Source organism: Mesocricetus auratus, unplaced genomic scaffold, assembly GCF_017639785.1.
Source record: "Mesocricetus auratus isolate SY011 unplaced genomic scaffold, BCM_Maur_2.0 Super-Scaffold_100008, whole genome shotgun sequence".
Classification (NCBI taxonomy): Eukaryota; Metazoa; Chordata; class Mammalia; order Rodentia; family Cricetidae; genus Mesocricetus; species Mesocricetus auratus.
The window spans coordinates 70814945-70832511 of NW_024429192.1; the positions used below are offsets into that span (position 1 = coordinate 70814945).

General features: G+C 44.3%; 1 protein-coding gene across 2 annotated transcripts in view; it reads left to right on the forward strand.

Moving 5' to 3' along the window:
- Positions 1 to 17567, forward strand: part of Klhl6 (kelch like family member 6) — a 38314-nt gene that overhangs the window by 3899 nt on the left and 16848 nt on the right. For both annotated transcript variants that reach the window (XM_005077579.4, XM_021231520.2), the window contains exon 2: positions 13712 to 13877. In XM_005077579.4, the coding sequence (XP_005077636.1) occupies positions 13712 to 13877 (166 nt within the window). The remainder of the gene's footprint in view (positions 1 to 13711; positions 13878 to 17567) is intronic.

Genomic DNA, 17567 nt, shown 5'->3' on the forward strand with positions numbered 1-17567 from the left:
GATACACAGTGAGCTGGTGAAGGCAGTGACTTCCCCATTCATTCCTTTGTCCTTGGTGCCATTTGTGGTAGCTGGTATTTAGCAGGTACCCCACATATATTCAAAGTCAGTAAAACCTGGATAGTCCTCCTGCAGTTTGTGTCACTGGTTGAGCAAAGATTCTCATGAGTTTGGGAAGCTGATATATGCTTTATAAAAGGGAAGGATGATGAAATTCAGTCCTCATAGGAAAACTCATAGGAAGGAGCACTTAAAGTCCAAAATTCAGGCTTGGGAGTCAGCTCAGTGGGTCAAGGGTTTATTGTGCAAGCAGAAGGACTAAAGTTCAGATCCCCAGCATTCAGGTTGAAATCTAGGCATAGCAGTGCAAACCTGTAATCCCAGTCCTGGGAAGCAGAGATAGCCTAGCCACTCAGTGAACTCCACATTCAGTGAGAGACTCTGACTCAAAACACATGATGGGGGAGCAACAGAGAAAGACACCCCATGTCTACCCCTGGCCTCTATCCATGGGTCTGTATGTGCTCTCTCTCTCTCTCTCTCTCTCTCTCTCTCTCTCTCTCTCTCTCTCTCTCTCTTTCTCTCCACACACACACATATCCCAAATCCAAAACATATCAGAATATTGTAGAATCAATAGGTCACTCATATAACCATGTGGACATGGGTGTGCTACGCCCTCACAGTGATTCTTGCAGCACAGTTTACACAGGAGGTGTGGGGGTGGGGGTGGGGGAATGTGTGAGTGGAGAGTGGGTGGTGATGCTGTGCTCCGGGGCAGATGCAGAAGAATTTCCTTTGATTTTTTTTAAACAAAATTTACGCACACAACACCTGGTGTCTAGGGCATATGGGTCAACTTTCAGTCAAGACCAGAGTGCTGGCATGATGGCTCTGCAGAGGTATTTGCCTCCAACTCTGAGGATCTGAGTTCACGGTGTAGAAAGAGGGAACCCTTCAAGTTGTCCTCTGATCTCCCACATGGCCATGGTAGGCACACATGTTTGTAAACATACACATATACAACAGATAAACATGGCAAAAATATTTTTTAAAGAACAAGAAGTCTAGTCTTAGTTTTGACTATTTTCCATGCAGCTTTTCAATTAAAGCACAATAGAGAAATACTTCCCATGGGTGTGCAGCCAGTCCTTTGTAAAAACATGGTGTGCGGACTGGCCAGCATGACAGTGGACAGCTCGTTACTGAGAAGAGCCAGCTGCATGGAGCACCAGTTTTTCGTAGATGGGCCTGCAGCTCCTTCCATCACACTCCACGGGAGTCAGCATTGTCTTCTGTTTGTCTGTTTGTTTTGGTGGGTTGGGTGTTGCTTTGTTTGGTTTGGTTTTGGTTTCAAGCGATAGAAACTCAAGTGAGATTGGTTTTAGCACATTTCTGTATCATAGAAAGACTGGGCTGAGGCAGGGACCAAGGAGAACCCCAGGCCTTTGGGGCAGTCAAGATGTTCGATCTCTCTCCAAAGAGGTGTTGTGTGTGTGTGTGTGTGTGTGTGTGTGAGAGAGAGAGAGAGAGAGAGAGAGAGAGAGAGAGAGAGAGAGAGAGAGAGAGAGAGAGAGACAGCAGAGTGCACAGACAAGAAAGATGGGAAAAGGGTAGCGGCAATCTGCTAGCAGCATCAGGCACATAGTTTGGTGGACGGTACCAGGTGGACCTGGAGCTGGAAGGAAGAGCCATCTGGAGAGATAGCACACACACACACACACACACACACACACACACATCTGGAGGGATAGCACACACACACATCTGGAGAGATAGCACACACACACATCTGGAGAGATAGCACACACACACATCTGGAGAGATAGCACACACACACATCTGGAGAGATAGCACACACACACACATCTGGAGAGATAGCACACACACACATACAAATTACTGGGAGAAGAAGTAACATAGATATGCAGCAGTATGGCTGTGAGACTACTAGGACCAGAACACGAAAGGCTTTGTTAGGACTGACTAAGAAGTGGAATGTTTCTTACCAACAGGGGGAGGCCATGGAAGAGTATCAGAGCATAAAAAAAAGACATGATTTGCCATCTCTGTGAAAATACCCTATTAGGCTGTAAGTAGGGAGAGCCCCATCAGAGAGCCCCTTTAGAGGTTACAGTGTAGCTGTGTATGCGAGACAGAAGCAGGAGGCTCCAGAATAGGAGCCCATTCCGAGCCACACGGTATAACTGTCTTAAGAAAAGATTACAGTGAGAGCAATGTTAGGAAGGATGAAGGCAGAGGCAGTGGGAGGCAGTGTCAAATAGCCTTGAGTCCTCTCTGAGCCCTCGAGCAGCCGGACCACAGACCTCCCCTGGCAGCCACCACTGCCTAGGAGGATGACAGCACAAACCTGGGAGGACTGGGAGGCAACTAAGTTGATGCAATGCTTTCCTGAAGACCAGCTCTGAGTTTACAGATGGATGGACAGATACGAGAGGGTGCCCTTGCCCATCCTTCACCTGCCCACCCGTCTCACTCAGAAACAAGACCAGAAACAAAGCAATTTCAAAGCAACTCAGTTCTCAGTCTGCACTGTGTGTGTGTGTGGGGGGCACTCCAATGTAATTAAATACATGGATTATTCAGGGCTGGGGAGACAGCTCAGTTATTAAGACTGCTATTACAGAGGACTTAGGTTCAATTCACAAGACCTACAGGTAGCTCACAATCATCTGTAACTGCATTTCCAGGGCATCTGATCCCTTCTTCTGACCTCAGACACCAGGGACACACATAGTATCGTGGTATACACTCATACATGCAGTAAATAGTCATACATGGAAAATAAAAGTTAATAAATCTTAATAAAATTAAAGAAAAAGAAAGCATGAGATGTTCATGGCATTTCAGTTAGGTAGTGGTTTCTGCCTTGACTACCAGCAACACAATGAGCCTTTCTGGGAGCGGCACTAATCTATGGCTATAAACATGAAGATTTAGAAGGTGTTTGACATGACCATTTAGCAAAACAATGGTTGTGGTTTTACTCTGAGGCCCAGGATAGCCCCATCCATATCACAGAAAAGGAGGTGGCAGGATTCTGAGAGCCAGAGGAAGGGGAGATGTGCAGCAAAAAGATGACTTTAGACACGATGCAGGCCTGGAACTTACCAGCTCACTGCAGCTCTGGTTGTTAGCACAAGTGTGCGCTCAACAGTGCCTCATAGATGGGCTGTGAGGTCCAGCCTTCCCTGAGGTCTACTGACAGTTAATGGTGGCCGGAGGAGGAGCTGTCCCATTTTTAGTGGTGTAGCCACTGATAAATTGCCCATACTCCAGTAAATAACTGCTCCCCAACCAAGCCCTTGTGAAAGCAACTTTAGTTAACTCAATGGGTCACACACAGGAAAGAAACTTAAAACTCCGACGGGGACTTGGGTTTCAGTATGAGAAGGAGAGGGTTGAGATCCGGGAGGGGTGTGTATGTGTGTGTGTGAAAATGTTCAAAATCTATTAGATGCAAGAGTTATAAACCATGGGTTATTCAAATTTGCAACTTTTTATTCTAAATCAATGATTGACATGGTTGTTCTGAAAGTGGCCATGAAGTACATGTTTTAAGCTTTGGGGCCATGTGATCTCTGTGCCAGTTGCTCAACATATAAATTGATGGGCACTGGGGAAGCTTTGTTTACAGAAACAGGGAGTGGCAGGATGTCATTGCCCCCCTTGTCTGCTGTGGTTGGCTGGCTTCTCAACTCAGTTGTGTGATTTAAATAACGGCTTAGCCCATCTAGAAGTTTCCTCCCTGTATTGTCTTTAAATATCAGTGGTGTTTCAGTGTCAGGAAAGGCACACTGACACCAAGACAACCATTGGGTTAAGAAAATGCTGTGTTCACTTTAGTATCATTTTTTTCTGCTCTGTTATGGCCCCTTTTCTACAATGTTACTCCTTAATTGATTCAGTTATCAGTTACCCAGAATCCTCCTGTGCAGAAGCCTGGTTTTATATTTTATATATTTCCTTTTACCTACCACAGTAAGCAATCCTACTGTTGTTTTCTTAAAGCTTATTTTTTTTATCACCTAAGTAGGTCAGATTTGTTAAGACAAATCTGGGAAAAACAAATATTAAAGACTAACTAATAAAAATGTATTAAGCTATAAATGTACAGGAAAATTACTTAGAAGTCTTTTATTAATATTTAAATATGCTATCACCTCTTCTAGGTATAGACATTAAGAATCATTATGCTTATATCACATATTGTCACTTATTCTTTATGTATAATTCAATTACATAATATAAGCATTTCCCCTATTATTCTTTACTTTCTATAGACAAGGTTTAATGATTTCTTTCAAACTGTGGATATATTGTAATTCAGTTACTACTTAATTGTGAACACTATTGTCATTGGTTTTTCATTCTTTGGGGGCCTGCCACCCAGCTCCCAAATAAATACACGAAGACTTACTATTACTTATGAATGCCCAGCCTTAGCTTGGCTTGTTTATAGCCAGTTTTTGTGACTTAAATGATCTAATTTCTCTTTAACTATGTTTTACCCGTGGACCTTTTACCTTTCTTTATTACTTACTCTGTGCCTGACTGTGTGGCTGGGTGGCTAGCCCCTGTTGTCCTCCTTTTCTCTATCCTTGCTCTTCTCTAGATCCCTCCTCCTATTTATTCTCTCTGCCCACCAGCCTCACCTATTTATCTCTCCTGCCTTGCTTTTGGCTGTTCAGCTCTTTATTAGACCATCAGGTGTTTTAGAAAGGCAAAGTAATACAGCTTTATAGAGTTAAACAAATGCAACATAAAAGAATGCAACACACCTTTGCATCATTAAACAAATATTCTATTGCATAAACGAATGTAACACATCTTCAACTAATATTCTACAACACACTGTCGTAATAAGTATGACAGCTTTGTTGTGTAAAGTTAGATGTTTTGAAATTGTTTAGGATAAGTTCTAGGTGTTGACAAATGAACAGTTCTCACCTCAAGGGAACAAAAAGTATTGCTCATTCTGGAGGTGACTATGAGAGACCATGGGCCAGGAACACTGATTCTGGTTCTCCCTGAATACCATGTTCCAATGAGGTAGCAATTTCACGAATCTTACACAGAAACGGAACTAAGAAAGTAAGGGATCAACAAGCTTGTCCAACCACAGGTAGATGTGCTGGATCAGTGGGTTTTTAGCAATGTGAGAAACCTCAGCTGCAGGCCCCAGACGTTACGTGATGGCATTCTTAGCCTTTGGCTGGTGAAAGTTGGTGTTTGGTTTGTACATTCCAAAAATTACCTAATAGTCACAAAGAAGTGGAGTCACGCACAGAAGACGGCAATAAGTAGCTATTAAGGCACTAATGACGGCCTAACATCATTTTGGACTTGTGACATCCAAACTCTCCACACATAGCCACTAAATTCTGATCATTCGGCCTTTGTAGTCACAGTTTTTTTCCAGGAGTTCTCATTCATGCAGGCAAGGAACCATGGATTCAAATTATATACATGGTTTGAAGACAAATGCAGCTTGTGGCCCAGTTGCTCCGAAAATCATGCTTGCTCCCAGGCGTGAAGACAGGTATCCAAGAGACCTCTGTGAGAGGCCCCTCCCACTGCCCAGTAGCACTGAAAGTTGCATTGCAACTTTTGAGCCCCTTGCAGGAAGTACTATAGCTATTATTATTGCACTCTGTGCCCTGTGCCATCTAGACCAGCCTGGGCTTTGGGGGTGCTGTCCTTTGAGTTTTAAAGAGTTATCCATGAGGGAGGCCTAGAAGAAGAGAATCCTTTCCCTGGGTACTTATGAAGTCCACATTCAGGGGCAAAGGCTGACAAGTGCTGCAGGTGCTGGATTGGAGCCCAGCCTTGGCACCCGGGCACAAGATGCTGTGCCTAACTTTTCCCCTTCCTCCTCCTCCCCTTCCTCCTCCTCTCCTTCCTCCTCCTCTGGTTTTGCTGTTGCTCTCTGGCAGCAGTGCTCAGTTTTCTCCTTTTGCCCTCTGGTTGTCTGTATCATAGACAACCCATGGGTTGAGAACCACTGGGTTAGGGGCAGCCAGGCTTCATTTCCAGTGGGGAGTGTAAGGTACCTACTCAAAGGCAAACTTGGTCAAGGTATAACCGCCATGTGTTTAAGATCGGAGCTCAGGCAGGAGACTGCAGGATGAGTATCAGATCCTGGATGTCTGGTTCCTGGCATCATTAGACAATACGGTTCACACCACACATACCTGTGAAAGGTCACTCGGGAGTTCATTGCCATTTATGCTCATGGTAGTCAGAGGGTGGGTGGGAGTGGAAGGCGAAGTAGCTAGATCTTCTTGGCCTAGACTGTCCATGTGGGTGTCTTTTCATCTCACTTTTCATCCACCTCTGCATCTGGCGATCGTTAAAAGTGCTTGTTGTGGCATTTAAAAAAGAATAAAATGTACTCTTGTTTGTTTTAAAAGTCTAGGTGTATTGTTTTCAGGTACAAATGGATCCCTATGTTCAAATTGCTCTCTCTCTCTCTCTCTCTCTCTCTCTCTCTCTCTCTCTCTCTCTCTCCTCCCTTCCCCTCTCCTTTCCTTCCCTCTTCAACTCTCCTCCCATCCTCTCCCCTCCCCTCCCCTTCCCTTTCCTCCTCTTCCCTACTGTATACAGACAATGAAGTCACAAGTATCTTGGAACTTTCATTTCTAAAAGCTCAACAATGTCAATGGGAAGCAAACTTCTCATAGTAATACTTCCAGAGAAAGTTCTGAAACTGGCTTGGGGGATGTGCCATATAACTTGGACCATGTTCACCTCTGGCCCAAGAAGTGAGGCTAGCTCCATGCAGACATTTAAGACAGTATAGGAGGAGGGGTGGTAGCTCACTGTGGGAAGCCTGGATGCCTTTACTAAATAGAGTAAGAATGATACTGAGCAAGAAAACAAGAACGGCCATTACATGTATGTTCGGATCATCACTGGAGCCTGGACACTATTAGTTGTTGCTATATTATGTTGTGTCTGATCTTGTAGGACAGAAAAAGCCTTTCTGTCATAAATTTGGATGATCAGAGTTCCCTGACTTGCTAAGTCACCAGTAGGGTTTTGAGGGTTCTGGTTGCACAGTAAGCAAGTCAGCTCCTGCTTCCCCAAAGTCGTGTGTAGTGACTGAGGAGTGGTAAACATGAGCCAGACAGGTGGCAAGCAGAAGTTCTTTAGAGGCCTGATGCTATTTCACATCAGTGGAGGGAACTCTTCAGTTTTAAACTCCTCTATCACCTTAGTTTAAATGCTTGTTCAATGACGGGAGGTGTTAAACACCTGACTTCAAACTCAAGAGAGAAATGTGGATATTATTTATCGGATATATGTCTGTAGTAGACAGAAAGATGTCTGTGTACTTCCAGATGCTACTGTGAAGACATATTTTTTTTTAAGATTTATTATGTATACAGTGTTCTTCCTGCATGTATGCCTGCAGGCCAGCAGAGGGCACCAGGTCTCATTACAGATGGTTGTGAACCACCATGTGGTTGCTGGGAATTGAACTCAGGACCTCTGGAAGAGCAACCAGTGCTCTTAACCTCTGAGCCATCTCTCCAGCCCCCATATGTTTTTAAAAAATTTTTATTACTATAACAAAGGGACTTTGAGGCTACGAACTTTAAGAAGGAAGGGTTCTGTAGTTCTGGAGGTTCAAGGGCATGATGCTAGCATTGGCCTGGCTCTGGCCTTGATGAAGCCAATATCACTTAATAGGTGATATTATAGTGGGAATGTGGGGGAGAAGAAGGTCTCACAGTGAGACAAGAAGCCAGGGAGAATGGGGATGGGGCCCGTCTTCCTCTTCCAAGTGACAACTGAGCGGTGTCCCATGAGGATGTCACAGGTTCTTCTGGTGTCAGTGCCCTACCAGGCCAGCTGCCTTGTATTAGGTGCTTGGTGTTTGAAGGCCCCAGCACTTCTACATTACCACACTGAGGACAAGATCAGAACACACAAACCGTTGGGGAAATACCACAGTTGAAGATGCTCTCCCAGGTGTGAGAGATTTGCATGTTCACAACAGACAAGAACAAAATCACATGTTATTTATTAGTAATAAGGCTTAATGTCAGGCTCTTTATGGAAACTCTGAGCTCCAATGAACTGTGCTACCTGAGTGTAGGCTGCAATACCTCCTCTGAGAGTATTTGACAGAGACGTAAGAGGGCGGGCACGACCTGGTACAGTGAACTTCCCAGGCTGGGAAGAGGTGGTTACTTGTCCCTTTCCTTTGTGAAATATCCCCAGTCCTGATGAGATCCTGGGAGTTCTGGATCTCAAAAGGTGGAAGGGAATCTCTATAGCAAAAAAGGAATTTCCAGGTGCACACCTGTTCTAGTCCTCACCAGCTGTTTTCTTAACCTGGGTCTTTATTATGATTTCTTGTTATGTGGGAGCCGAAGGGACCTGTGTTAGGGGCTTATTTATTTACGGGTTCTCATTTTGTAGCTGTGGTGGTTTGAATGAGAATATCCCTATAGGCTCAAATATCTGAATGCTTGATATCCACTTGGTAAAAATGTTTGTTGGAGAACTTGTGTCACTGGGGGCTTTGAGGTTTCAAAAGCCCACACCATTCCTAGTTAGCTTTCTCTCCCAGCGTTGTGCTTGTGGATCAGCATGTAGGTCCTCAGTACCACTGCCCCAGGGCCACGCCTGCCTGTCCGCTGCCATGCTTCCTGCCATGATGCTCATGGACTCACCTTCTGAAATTATTAGCCCACAGTAGACTTTTTTCTATAAGTTGCCTTGTCATGGCGTCTTAAGACAGTAATGGAAAGGCAAGAAGGACGGTAACCTAGGCTTGCCTTAAATGTATACTCCTCCAGCTTCAGTCTCTCATGCTGGGATTATAGATATGTGCTATCATGCTCAGATTAAGGCAGTGGTTTTTAAATTTTGTTTTGCTCGGGAATCATGAGTGCCAGCATAGGGTCTAATAAAATGCATCTAGCTAACCCCATTACCAATTATTTTAATCCATTTGATTTAGGGTTGGTAAAATTCAGGATTCTGGCCGGGCGGTGGTGGCACACGCCTTTAATCCCAGCACTCAGGAGGCAGAGGCAGGCGGATCTCTGTGAGTTCGAGGCTGGGCTGGACCGATAGCCTCTGAAACAATACAGAGAAACCCTGTCTCGTAAAAAAATTCAGGATTCTGGGGTCTTAGCAGGCACACACAGTGTTCAGATGACATTGGCCTTGGAGTTTACACTGTGGCTCACCCCATGAGGCTGTGGTACTTGAGGCTAAGGATATAATCTAGACTCCAGTTATGGTGAGAAATGGCATAGTAGGCTTTAGAGAATAGCTAGAGATCACAAACTGGACGAAGTTGGATGTTTGCATGCTTTCTTTGGTTAGAGTTGGCTTGAGGAAAGGGCTGGAGAGATGGCTCAGCAGTTAAGACCACTGGATGCTCATTCCAAGGACCTAGGTTCAATTTCCAGTGCTTACAATCATTTCTAACTCTAGTTCCAGGGCATCTAATGCTCTCTTCTGGTCTCCAAAGGCACTGTGCCTACATAGCATACATCATATGTGTAGGCAAAATACCCACACATATTAAAAATAAATGAATTTATTTAAAAAATGATATAAAAAGTAACAATTGGTTTGAGAAATGGAGCATGGAAGGTTTTGGTGCCTGCGGCTCAGAATTTCTGGGGACCATAGCCAGAAAACCATCCTATCTTCCATCACAGTTGGATCTGGTGACTCCCTGATTTTTTTTTACAATGGAAATCCCTTTGATTGGCTACACTGGAACAATAACCCTTTCTTAACAGCACTATTCATTGGGTATCACATGAAGACACCTAAAAGAATGTTGCATATATGTGAACACACACACACACACTCATGCACATTCATACCCCCACACCATACCCCCACACACACTCAAATGCACACACACACACACATACACACACACACACACTTTGAAACAGATTCTTGATTTCAGGTTGATTTTTATCTTAAAATCCTCCTACTTTAATTTTCTGAGTTCTGGGATTATAGGCATGTGCTGTCTGCACACAGCTGTGCTCCTGAGTTGAATTTTACTCACCTTGCAATTAATGTTAGTGCCACAGAATATCTTAGTGAAGCAGGGAAGTTATTTCTTGGTATGAAGAGGGTGGGGAAGGAAATGAGCAGGGAACTAAGGAGGGACAGGCAGGTGTTGAAATGCATGACAGTAGAGGTGAGTGGGGGAGTGCTTGTTATAGGGCTGATTGGTGTTGAGGCAGGGAGCTCTGAGGATGTTGTAGGAGAGGGTAAACAATAGATTAGTTGGGATGGATGAGAAATTCCAGTAGTGCTACTAAGGCCATTCAGGAATAGTAAGTGGAATGTGTGTAGAGGTCTATCCGTTTCAAATTCTGAGCTCTGGGTGTATGACAGGAATTTTTTGATGGGAGGCAGTGCTCGGCTCCTCCTCATCCACTAGAGGATGTTTGACAATTTTTGGAGTGGCAGACGACTGACAAAAAAACCACTCTAATGATCTCAGAAAGACAATTTGTTTGCCAGCTTGCTCACTCATTTAGAGACTGACTCTCCACTGGATATGGAATTTTGTTCTAGGCACTGGGGACTCTGAACCACGACAGTCAGTCCTGTGGTAGCTGGGAGGATGATCGTTAAACAAATCGTGAACAAATGGGTGTACAGTGTAATGGCGGGTTCTGGGAGTTCCATGAAGAAAAGTAAAGCAAATAAATGTGGAGTGATGATTTCAGGTTGGGCACGGCATGAGAGAGAACATCTCTGAGGAAATGACATTTGAGGAGGGACCTCAATTGAGGGGGTAATACCTGTGGACACTGGAGAGCTGTGTGGCCCAGGCACAGTGTTTTCATCTGAGACCTGACTTCATCTAGGCGAGTCTTGGGTCTGTGGGTATGTCCACGCTGTGGTGAGAGACATGCTACATGACTTGGCCTCTGCCTTGAAGCAACACTGACTCACTGTATTGGGCAACTAGCTTACTTCTCTGAAACTTTTTTGTTTGTTCTAAAATGAGGATCTCATGTAAGCTGGCCCATATCTTTCTAGAAAATGCTTGTTACTATATGCAATTTCTCACTTACATGCTCTAGGTTACATTTTAAAATTCTTTTTATTTTTATTATTGAAAGAGGTGGGGCAGGGGAGAATATGTGTGTAGGCACACATATGGAGGACATGGGGCAACATCTGGGTGTTGGTTCTCTCTTTCTATAACATGGATCCTGGGATTGAACTCATACCATCATGTTTATCTGTAACCATCATGGCACCTTTATCTATGAGCCACCTCATCAGTTCTTACCCCCCTCTTCATTTTTTTCTTTTCTTTCTATTATTATTTTTTGAGACAGGCAAGCCTGAAACTCAGAGATCTGCCTGCCTCTGCCTCTCAAGTGCTGGAACTAAAGGTGTGTGCTGCCACACCTAGCCTAGAATCCAGAAATATGTGTATTTTAGACTGGATTTTAATTCCTTGGTCCTCCTACCTCTACTTCTTTGGCATATCCTAGTGACGCCTACTTATTGCAGGCGTTTTAATTCTTAATAATTGTTATTTTCATTGTTCTAAGTTAACAAAGAATGGGTTTCATCATGGCATTTCCATCCCCTATCCCTTTTGGCTTTTTTTGAGATAGCCTCATTTAGCCTGGGCTGATTTGAATTTGCTATACAGTGGATGGTGGTTGGCCATAAGCTCATCTTTCTGCCTTCACCTCCTGTGTGCTGGAATGGTAGGCATGTGCCCCCATGCCAAGCGGACATTTTCATATATCTGCGTCATTATACTTTATTCTTATGTACCCTCCCATCCTTTACTATCCTCATTAAGAGGTTAATTGCTAACCACCAACCCAGCTGTGCTACCAGAGAACATAACCTGGTCTAGTGGACTCATTGTGATACTGAGTCAGTTGCCCAGCATTTGACTCTGTATCCTACTGATTTTCTTGAGTACTGTATCCTGTTAGGTTCCAGGTAGGGGCCCCAAGTCCTAGCTTCTAGTGTCTATTTTGTGACTGACCGTCTCTGGAGACCAAAATTTGCCCATGCATGTGTGTCTATGAGTCTCCGAGGGCAGCAATAGCTGGCTGGGAGTTCAGCCTATGAAGAATTGGTAGGCTTAGCTTTACTTTCGCCTTATTTGTGTTCAATATGGTGGCCATGACCAAGGACAATGACAACATGTCAGAGGGGAGCAAGGACAAGTGCTACGGCTATGGGAGCCATATGTGCATGGAACCCTGGAGAGAAAGACACTTACCCTTATATTTTTTATGCCTCCCTCCCTCCTTCCCTCCCTCCCTCCCTCCTTCCCTCTCCTCTCTCACAAACAGTTATGGAGTTAGTGTCCTCAGAGTGCTGCTAATGTGGTTAACCCAGACTCTGCCTTTGCTGTGGATGAAGTGTGGCTAGCATGCAGAGACTCTGACACCAGGGACGTGACAGAGACTGGGACACATGCTGCAAGCTAAGGCTGAAGTGGTGTATGACCCACTCTCAGAGTTTGGACATAAAGCACCCCGGCATGCTCATGTGTTTGGACACTTCGCTCCTAGCTGGTGGTGCTGTTTAGGGAGGATGTGGGACCCGGTTGGAGGAAGTGGGTCTCAGAGAGCAGGCCTTGATGCCTACAGCCCAGCTCCACTTCCTGTCCTATCTCTGCTTTCTGATGTGAAAATGCAAGGAAGCCGCTCCCACTCCTGCTGCCACAGCTGTCCTCGCTGCTGTGCTTTCTCTCCCACGGTAGCTGTGCCCTCAATCCTGTAACTGTGGGACCTGTCTTCCCTTCAGTTGCTTCTTGTTAAGTGTTTGGTTGCAGCGACAAGAAAAGTACCCACCCCCATGTCTCTCACCAACTAAAATTTGATCTGGACTGTCTTGCTTGTTTGGGCTTTTACTGATGTATACTATCTTACTTATTCTTCAAATGCATCAGCAAGGCAGGGATTTACCAATAACCACTAAACAGGTGAATTGATTTGTATTTTCTCATGTTTGCTATGGAGTGAGTGAGTTCAAGTGTCATCTGGACTCCAGGCTTCTTTTGCCTGCCACACTCATTGGGCAGAACTTCTTTTCAGCTTTCTCCTAGGCTTCTGGAAAACCAGGATGCTTGAGAGTGGTTCCTGTTCCTGAAAGATCCTTGACTGAATGCTATCTGTAGTCCCACAGTGCCAAGGCAGTGTCTTCATCTCTTGTTGGGACAGCTGTAGAGTGTACCTTCGGATCCCTGCACAATTAGACTGAAGTGGCTTTCTCTGTGGACACGGTCTTGCTTTCTTGTCCCTTCCCTGCTTTCCTTGATTTTCTGGGGAATACAGGTGTGAGCTAAACTGGAGTAAGACAGTATCCACTGTGTGTGTATCTAAGAGAGAGAGTTCAGAAGTCACATCTAGGAATGCCAGCTCAGTTCAGAGCACAGGTGATCCCAGAGAGACTAATGAGGCATCATCTTGAAATGCATTGACTTCATTCAAGAGCTCTCCGTGTTAGGCACTGAATTAGCATCTACAAGGAGAGCTGAAGAACCAAGGGGGAAGACCTCAGGAAGTCAGCATGTCCAATGATTCTGTTTCTATGTTGGCAATTGGTCCAGGTTCTGATTTGAGACTTTACTGTTTCAGGAGGGCAGATGACTCTAAAAGGGGATCTGTTCAGGTACCGGAAGGATTCACATTACAGGTCTCTCTTCTAGGGCCATGTTCTGCAACGACTTAAAGGAAAAGTATGAGAAGAGGATCGTTATTAAAGGGGTGGATGCTGAGACCATGCACACTCTGCTGAGCTACACATACACAAGCAAGGCTTTGATCACCAAGCACAATGTTCAGCGGGTTCTGGAGGCTGCCAACCTTTTCCAGGTGTGTGAACAAGCAAGTTCTGTGCTCTTTGAAGTGAATGAAAGCAGGGAGCCCCCAGAGACCTACTTAGGCTGGCTTCCGGACCTATATCTGGAATTTACACACACACACACACACACACACACACACACACACACACACACACACACAGGAGGGGGTTAGCAAATTTACCTGCAGGTCAGAAGCTGCTCGTTCAGACACTTAGTGGCAGGTGATGTGATGAGGTGTTGCTGCGTTACCATATAAAGCTGGGGAGTGCCTAGTTCTACACTTGGCGTCTGACTGCAGCACAGTGGTTGCCAAGTGTTGCAGCCTAGTCAGAGCCAGGGGTGCAGCCAATGCTTGGTACACATGTTGAAGTTAGCAGAAAATTAAGGTGACACAGAGAATGACTGAAAGTGCTGTGATTTGAAACTGGGTTTTCTGGTTGAAGAAACTACTGCTTGCCACCACACCGTGCAGCTTTCAGGTGACACTGTCTACATATGGGGAAGCAGCCATTGTGTGACATGCACCTTGTGGTGGCTGTGAAAGGAGATCATTGAGAGGTAAGAAGTGTCACAGAGGAGAGAGGACTTCAGAATAATGCTTTAAAGAAATATAGTTTGTATTCTATAATGTTTGCTTTGTGTGATTGTAGCAATTACACTAGCTTCACAAAATAATTAGACCATGGATAATATCAGTTGCATCAATAATTATAACAAGGGTCCTAATCAAATTATCATCTTTGCCTAGGTCTAGAATCATACCATTGGACTTGATTCCATTGTATTAATGTTGTTTCATTGTTTAGATGTGTTTCATTGTCTTGAGTCCAGGGATAGGCCAGGCCACTTCCAGGAACTAGGGATAAATATCAAATTTTGTGCATGGTTTAATTCTTATGGAGCTGGTATCTGCTTGTGTCATGATTAGCCTGGTGGTTGAAGGGAGCAGAAACCAAAGTCTGAGAAGGTAAGCATCCCTGAGGGGTTCAGGATTAGATCTGTTGAGGCTAGAGTCGGGGAGTGGTTTATAAGGTCTGACAAAAGATAGGATTGGTATGGATGTCCTTCTGTATGCTGTGAATGTACATTTCTCCAATTGGTTGATGAGTAAAGATGTTTCAGCCAATAGACAGGCAGGATGTAGCCAGTACGGAAATATAGGTGGAGCTACCAGACTAGGAGAAGGTTGGGAAGAGGAAGGCAGAGAGGAGATGAGAGAGATGCCATGTAGCTACCTTGAAGGTTGGATACCTGGACATTCTCCAGTAAGCCAAAACCACGTAGAGATACATAGATGGATAGAAATGGGATAATAATTAAGAGAGAGCTAGTCAATAAGAAGTCTGAACCATCAGCCAAACCGTTTATAATTAATATAAGCCTCTGTGTGTATATTTGGGATGGAATGGCTGCAGGGACCAGGCAGGACAAAAATTTCTACATAGGAACATGGGAAGGAAATAGGAAATTTGCTACAAAGCAGCACTGATGGATTCTGAGTAGCAGGTTGTCACCAGTTTAGTCAATTTCATTGGCTCAATTTCCCTGAGCATCCTGAAGATTCCAGGCCAATTGCTTCCAGCTGGGCTAATTTTCTGGCAATGTCACCAAGTCAGTTAATACTCACTGCCCTGACCCTCTCTCTGTGTTCACCATCAGCACCTTTGATTGACAGGACACCATCCTTCCTTATGGAGGGACAGGACTTACCAACTTCATACTCAGTGTTTGTAGTTCATCCCCTTCTGTGTCAAGAGGGCTTCTGAACTTATGTGCCTATAACCTTGAGCAGAGTGACCCTTGGTCAGGCAAGCTTTAGGAGTCCTTGTTATTTTCATGCTAATTTCCTTTATTGGGATGTAGGCAGGGTTGCTGACTTGTCTAAAGGTGGGAAAACTGGCAACAGTAATAACTATGGCATTTGTTGTTATAAATATAGTGTCTGGCACCAAAGTAGAAGCTCAATGAAAACAAATTTCATTGTTTGGGGTGACAAAGTTTAGAGTAGTCATCAAGTCTCCTGAATCGCTCATTGTCACAAAGCAGGTCTCACACAATAAAAAAGATCTACTTTTCTTTCTAAATGTAGTTTTAGTGTTTTTATTATTAATGTGTGTGTATCTGAATATGTGTGTGTGTGTGTGTGTGTGTGTGTGTGTGTGTGTGTGTGCGCACGCCCACACCCACAGAGACCAGAAGAGGGCGTCAGATACCCTGAAGCTAGAGTTACTACAGTTGTGAGTTGACTGATGAGGATGCTGGGAGCTCCCTTGGGTCATCCTGCCAAGCCAGCTTTCTTTCTGGTTCTCCCTAGCTCCCCAGACTCAGTTCTGGTGTGTGCTGAGGGAACTGCAGTGGGGCAGCTGCCGTGTATGTCATCTAATCTCCAGAGCTAGGATTCACGGAATTGTGTTGGATAAGTGTGTATCGGTGTGGAACATCCTGCATCCTGTAACTTCACTCTCTGGGGTATGTAAGGAGCACTGCGTGTGCTCCAGCTATCGGCAGAGCACACCCTCTTACTTCCTGGGCCAGCAAGTGTGCCCAGCAACACGTGACTTTCCTCATTTCATTCATCTCTTTGTATCCTAACCTAGGTGCTTCTTTCCTTTTTGAACATACTTATAATAATCACTCCTTTGCATTCTCTGTCTGGGATCTCATTTAATTCAGCCTCATTAGATGCCATACCATTGAATTAGTAATTTTTGGAGGAATTATGTTACATTGTTTTTCATGCGCTACTTCATTGGGCTGTGTGGGCCTGGTGATATTTATTTGCTTGGTTTTTTTTTTATCAGCTATATTCTTTTAGTTGAAGTACCTGTAATGTTCACATGAGTCTTTGGTGTGGTAGAGTTGAGTGTTCAGAAAATAGTTCCATAGTCAAGCATCTCAGAAGGCCTGGTGTCAACTATATATCTCTCTCGGAGTAGGATATTAATTGTGAGAGCAGCCACATTGTGTTACACACACACACAAAGATGAAGACACACACACTTGTGCAATAGAAAGTTTTTAAAATGAGTGAAGGATCTTCAAAAGAAGAAAAATCCTCAAAAGAAGACCTGCAAATGGCTTTTAAGGGCAGACATTTCTTATGGGAACTGTGGCCATGTCTCTTTGATGGTATTTTAGGAGTTCCTGTGTGGCCATGTCTCTTTGGTGGTATTTTAGGAGTTCCTGTCAAAGAGTCAGGTGTTTACTGTAACCTTTGATTCACTCATCCCTCTAAATAGGAAGCTAGCTGCCTGTTGCTGTTATCTGTCATCTCTTGGTTCTAAAAACCAAGTTTGTGGAACAGCATGCTGAAAATTTATCCAAAGGCAAATATGAAAAAAGCAATTTCTTGTTCTCATGACTGCCTTTCATGCCAGCAAATTCCTTGCTGCTGGGTGGATCCCTCTGAAATGCTTGTTGACACATATTTAAGCAGTCAGAGAAACCTACCTTCCCTTGTGGTCATAAGATCTCTTGAGATTCTCCAGGCTTTTTGCTAGCTCAACAGTGCAAGCTTGCCACCAAAGTTAGCAAGCAGGCGTCTAAATGCTGCCACCATGGTTAGAAAGCAGGCATCTATAGGGTCATCTTGCCACCTGCTATGTGACTTCAGGAGATGTCTTCTACTCTGAATTCTCTATTTTCTCCTCTGTACAAATGTAGTCTGAATATCGTCTTTTTACTAATTAAACAAAGGATA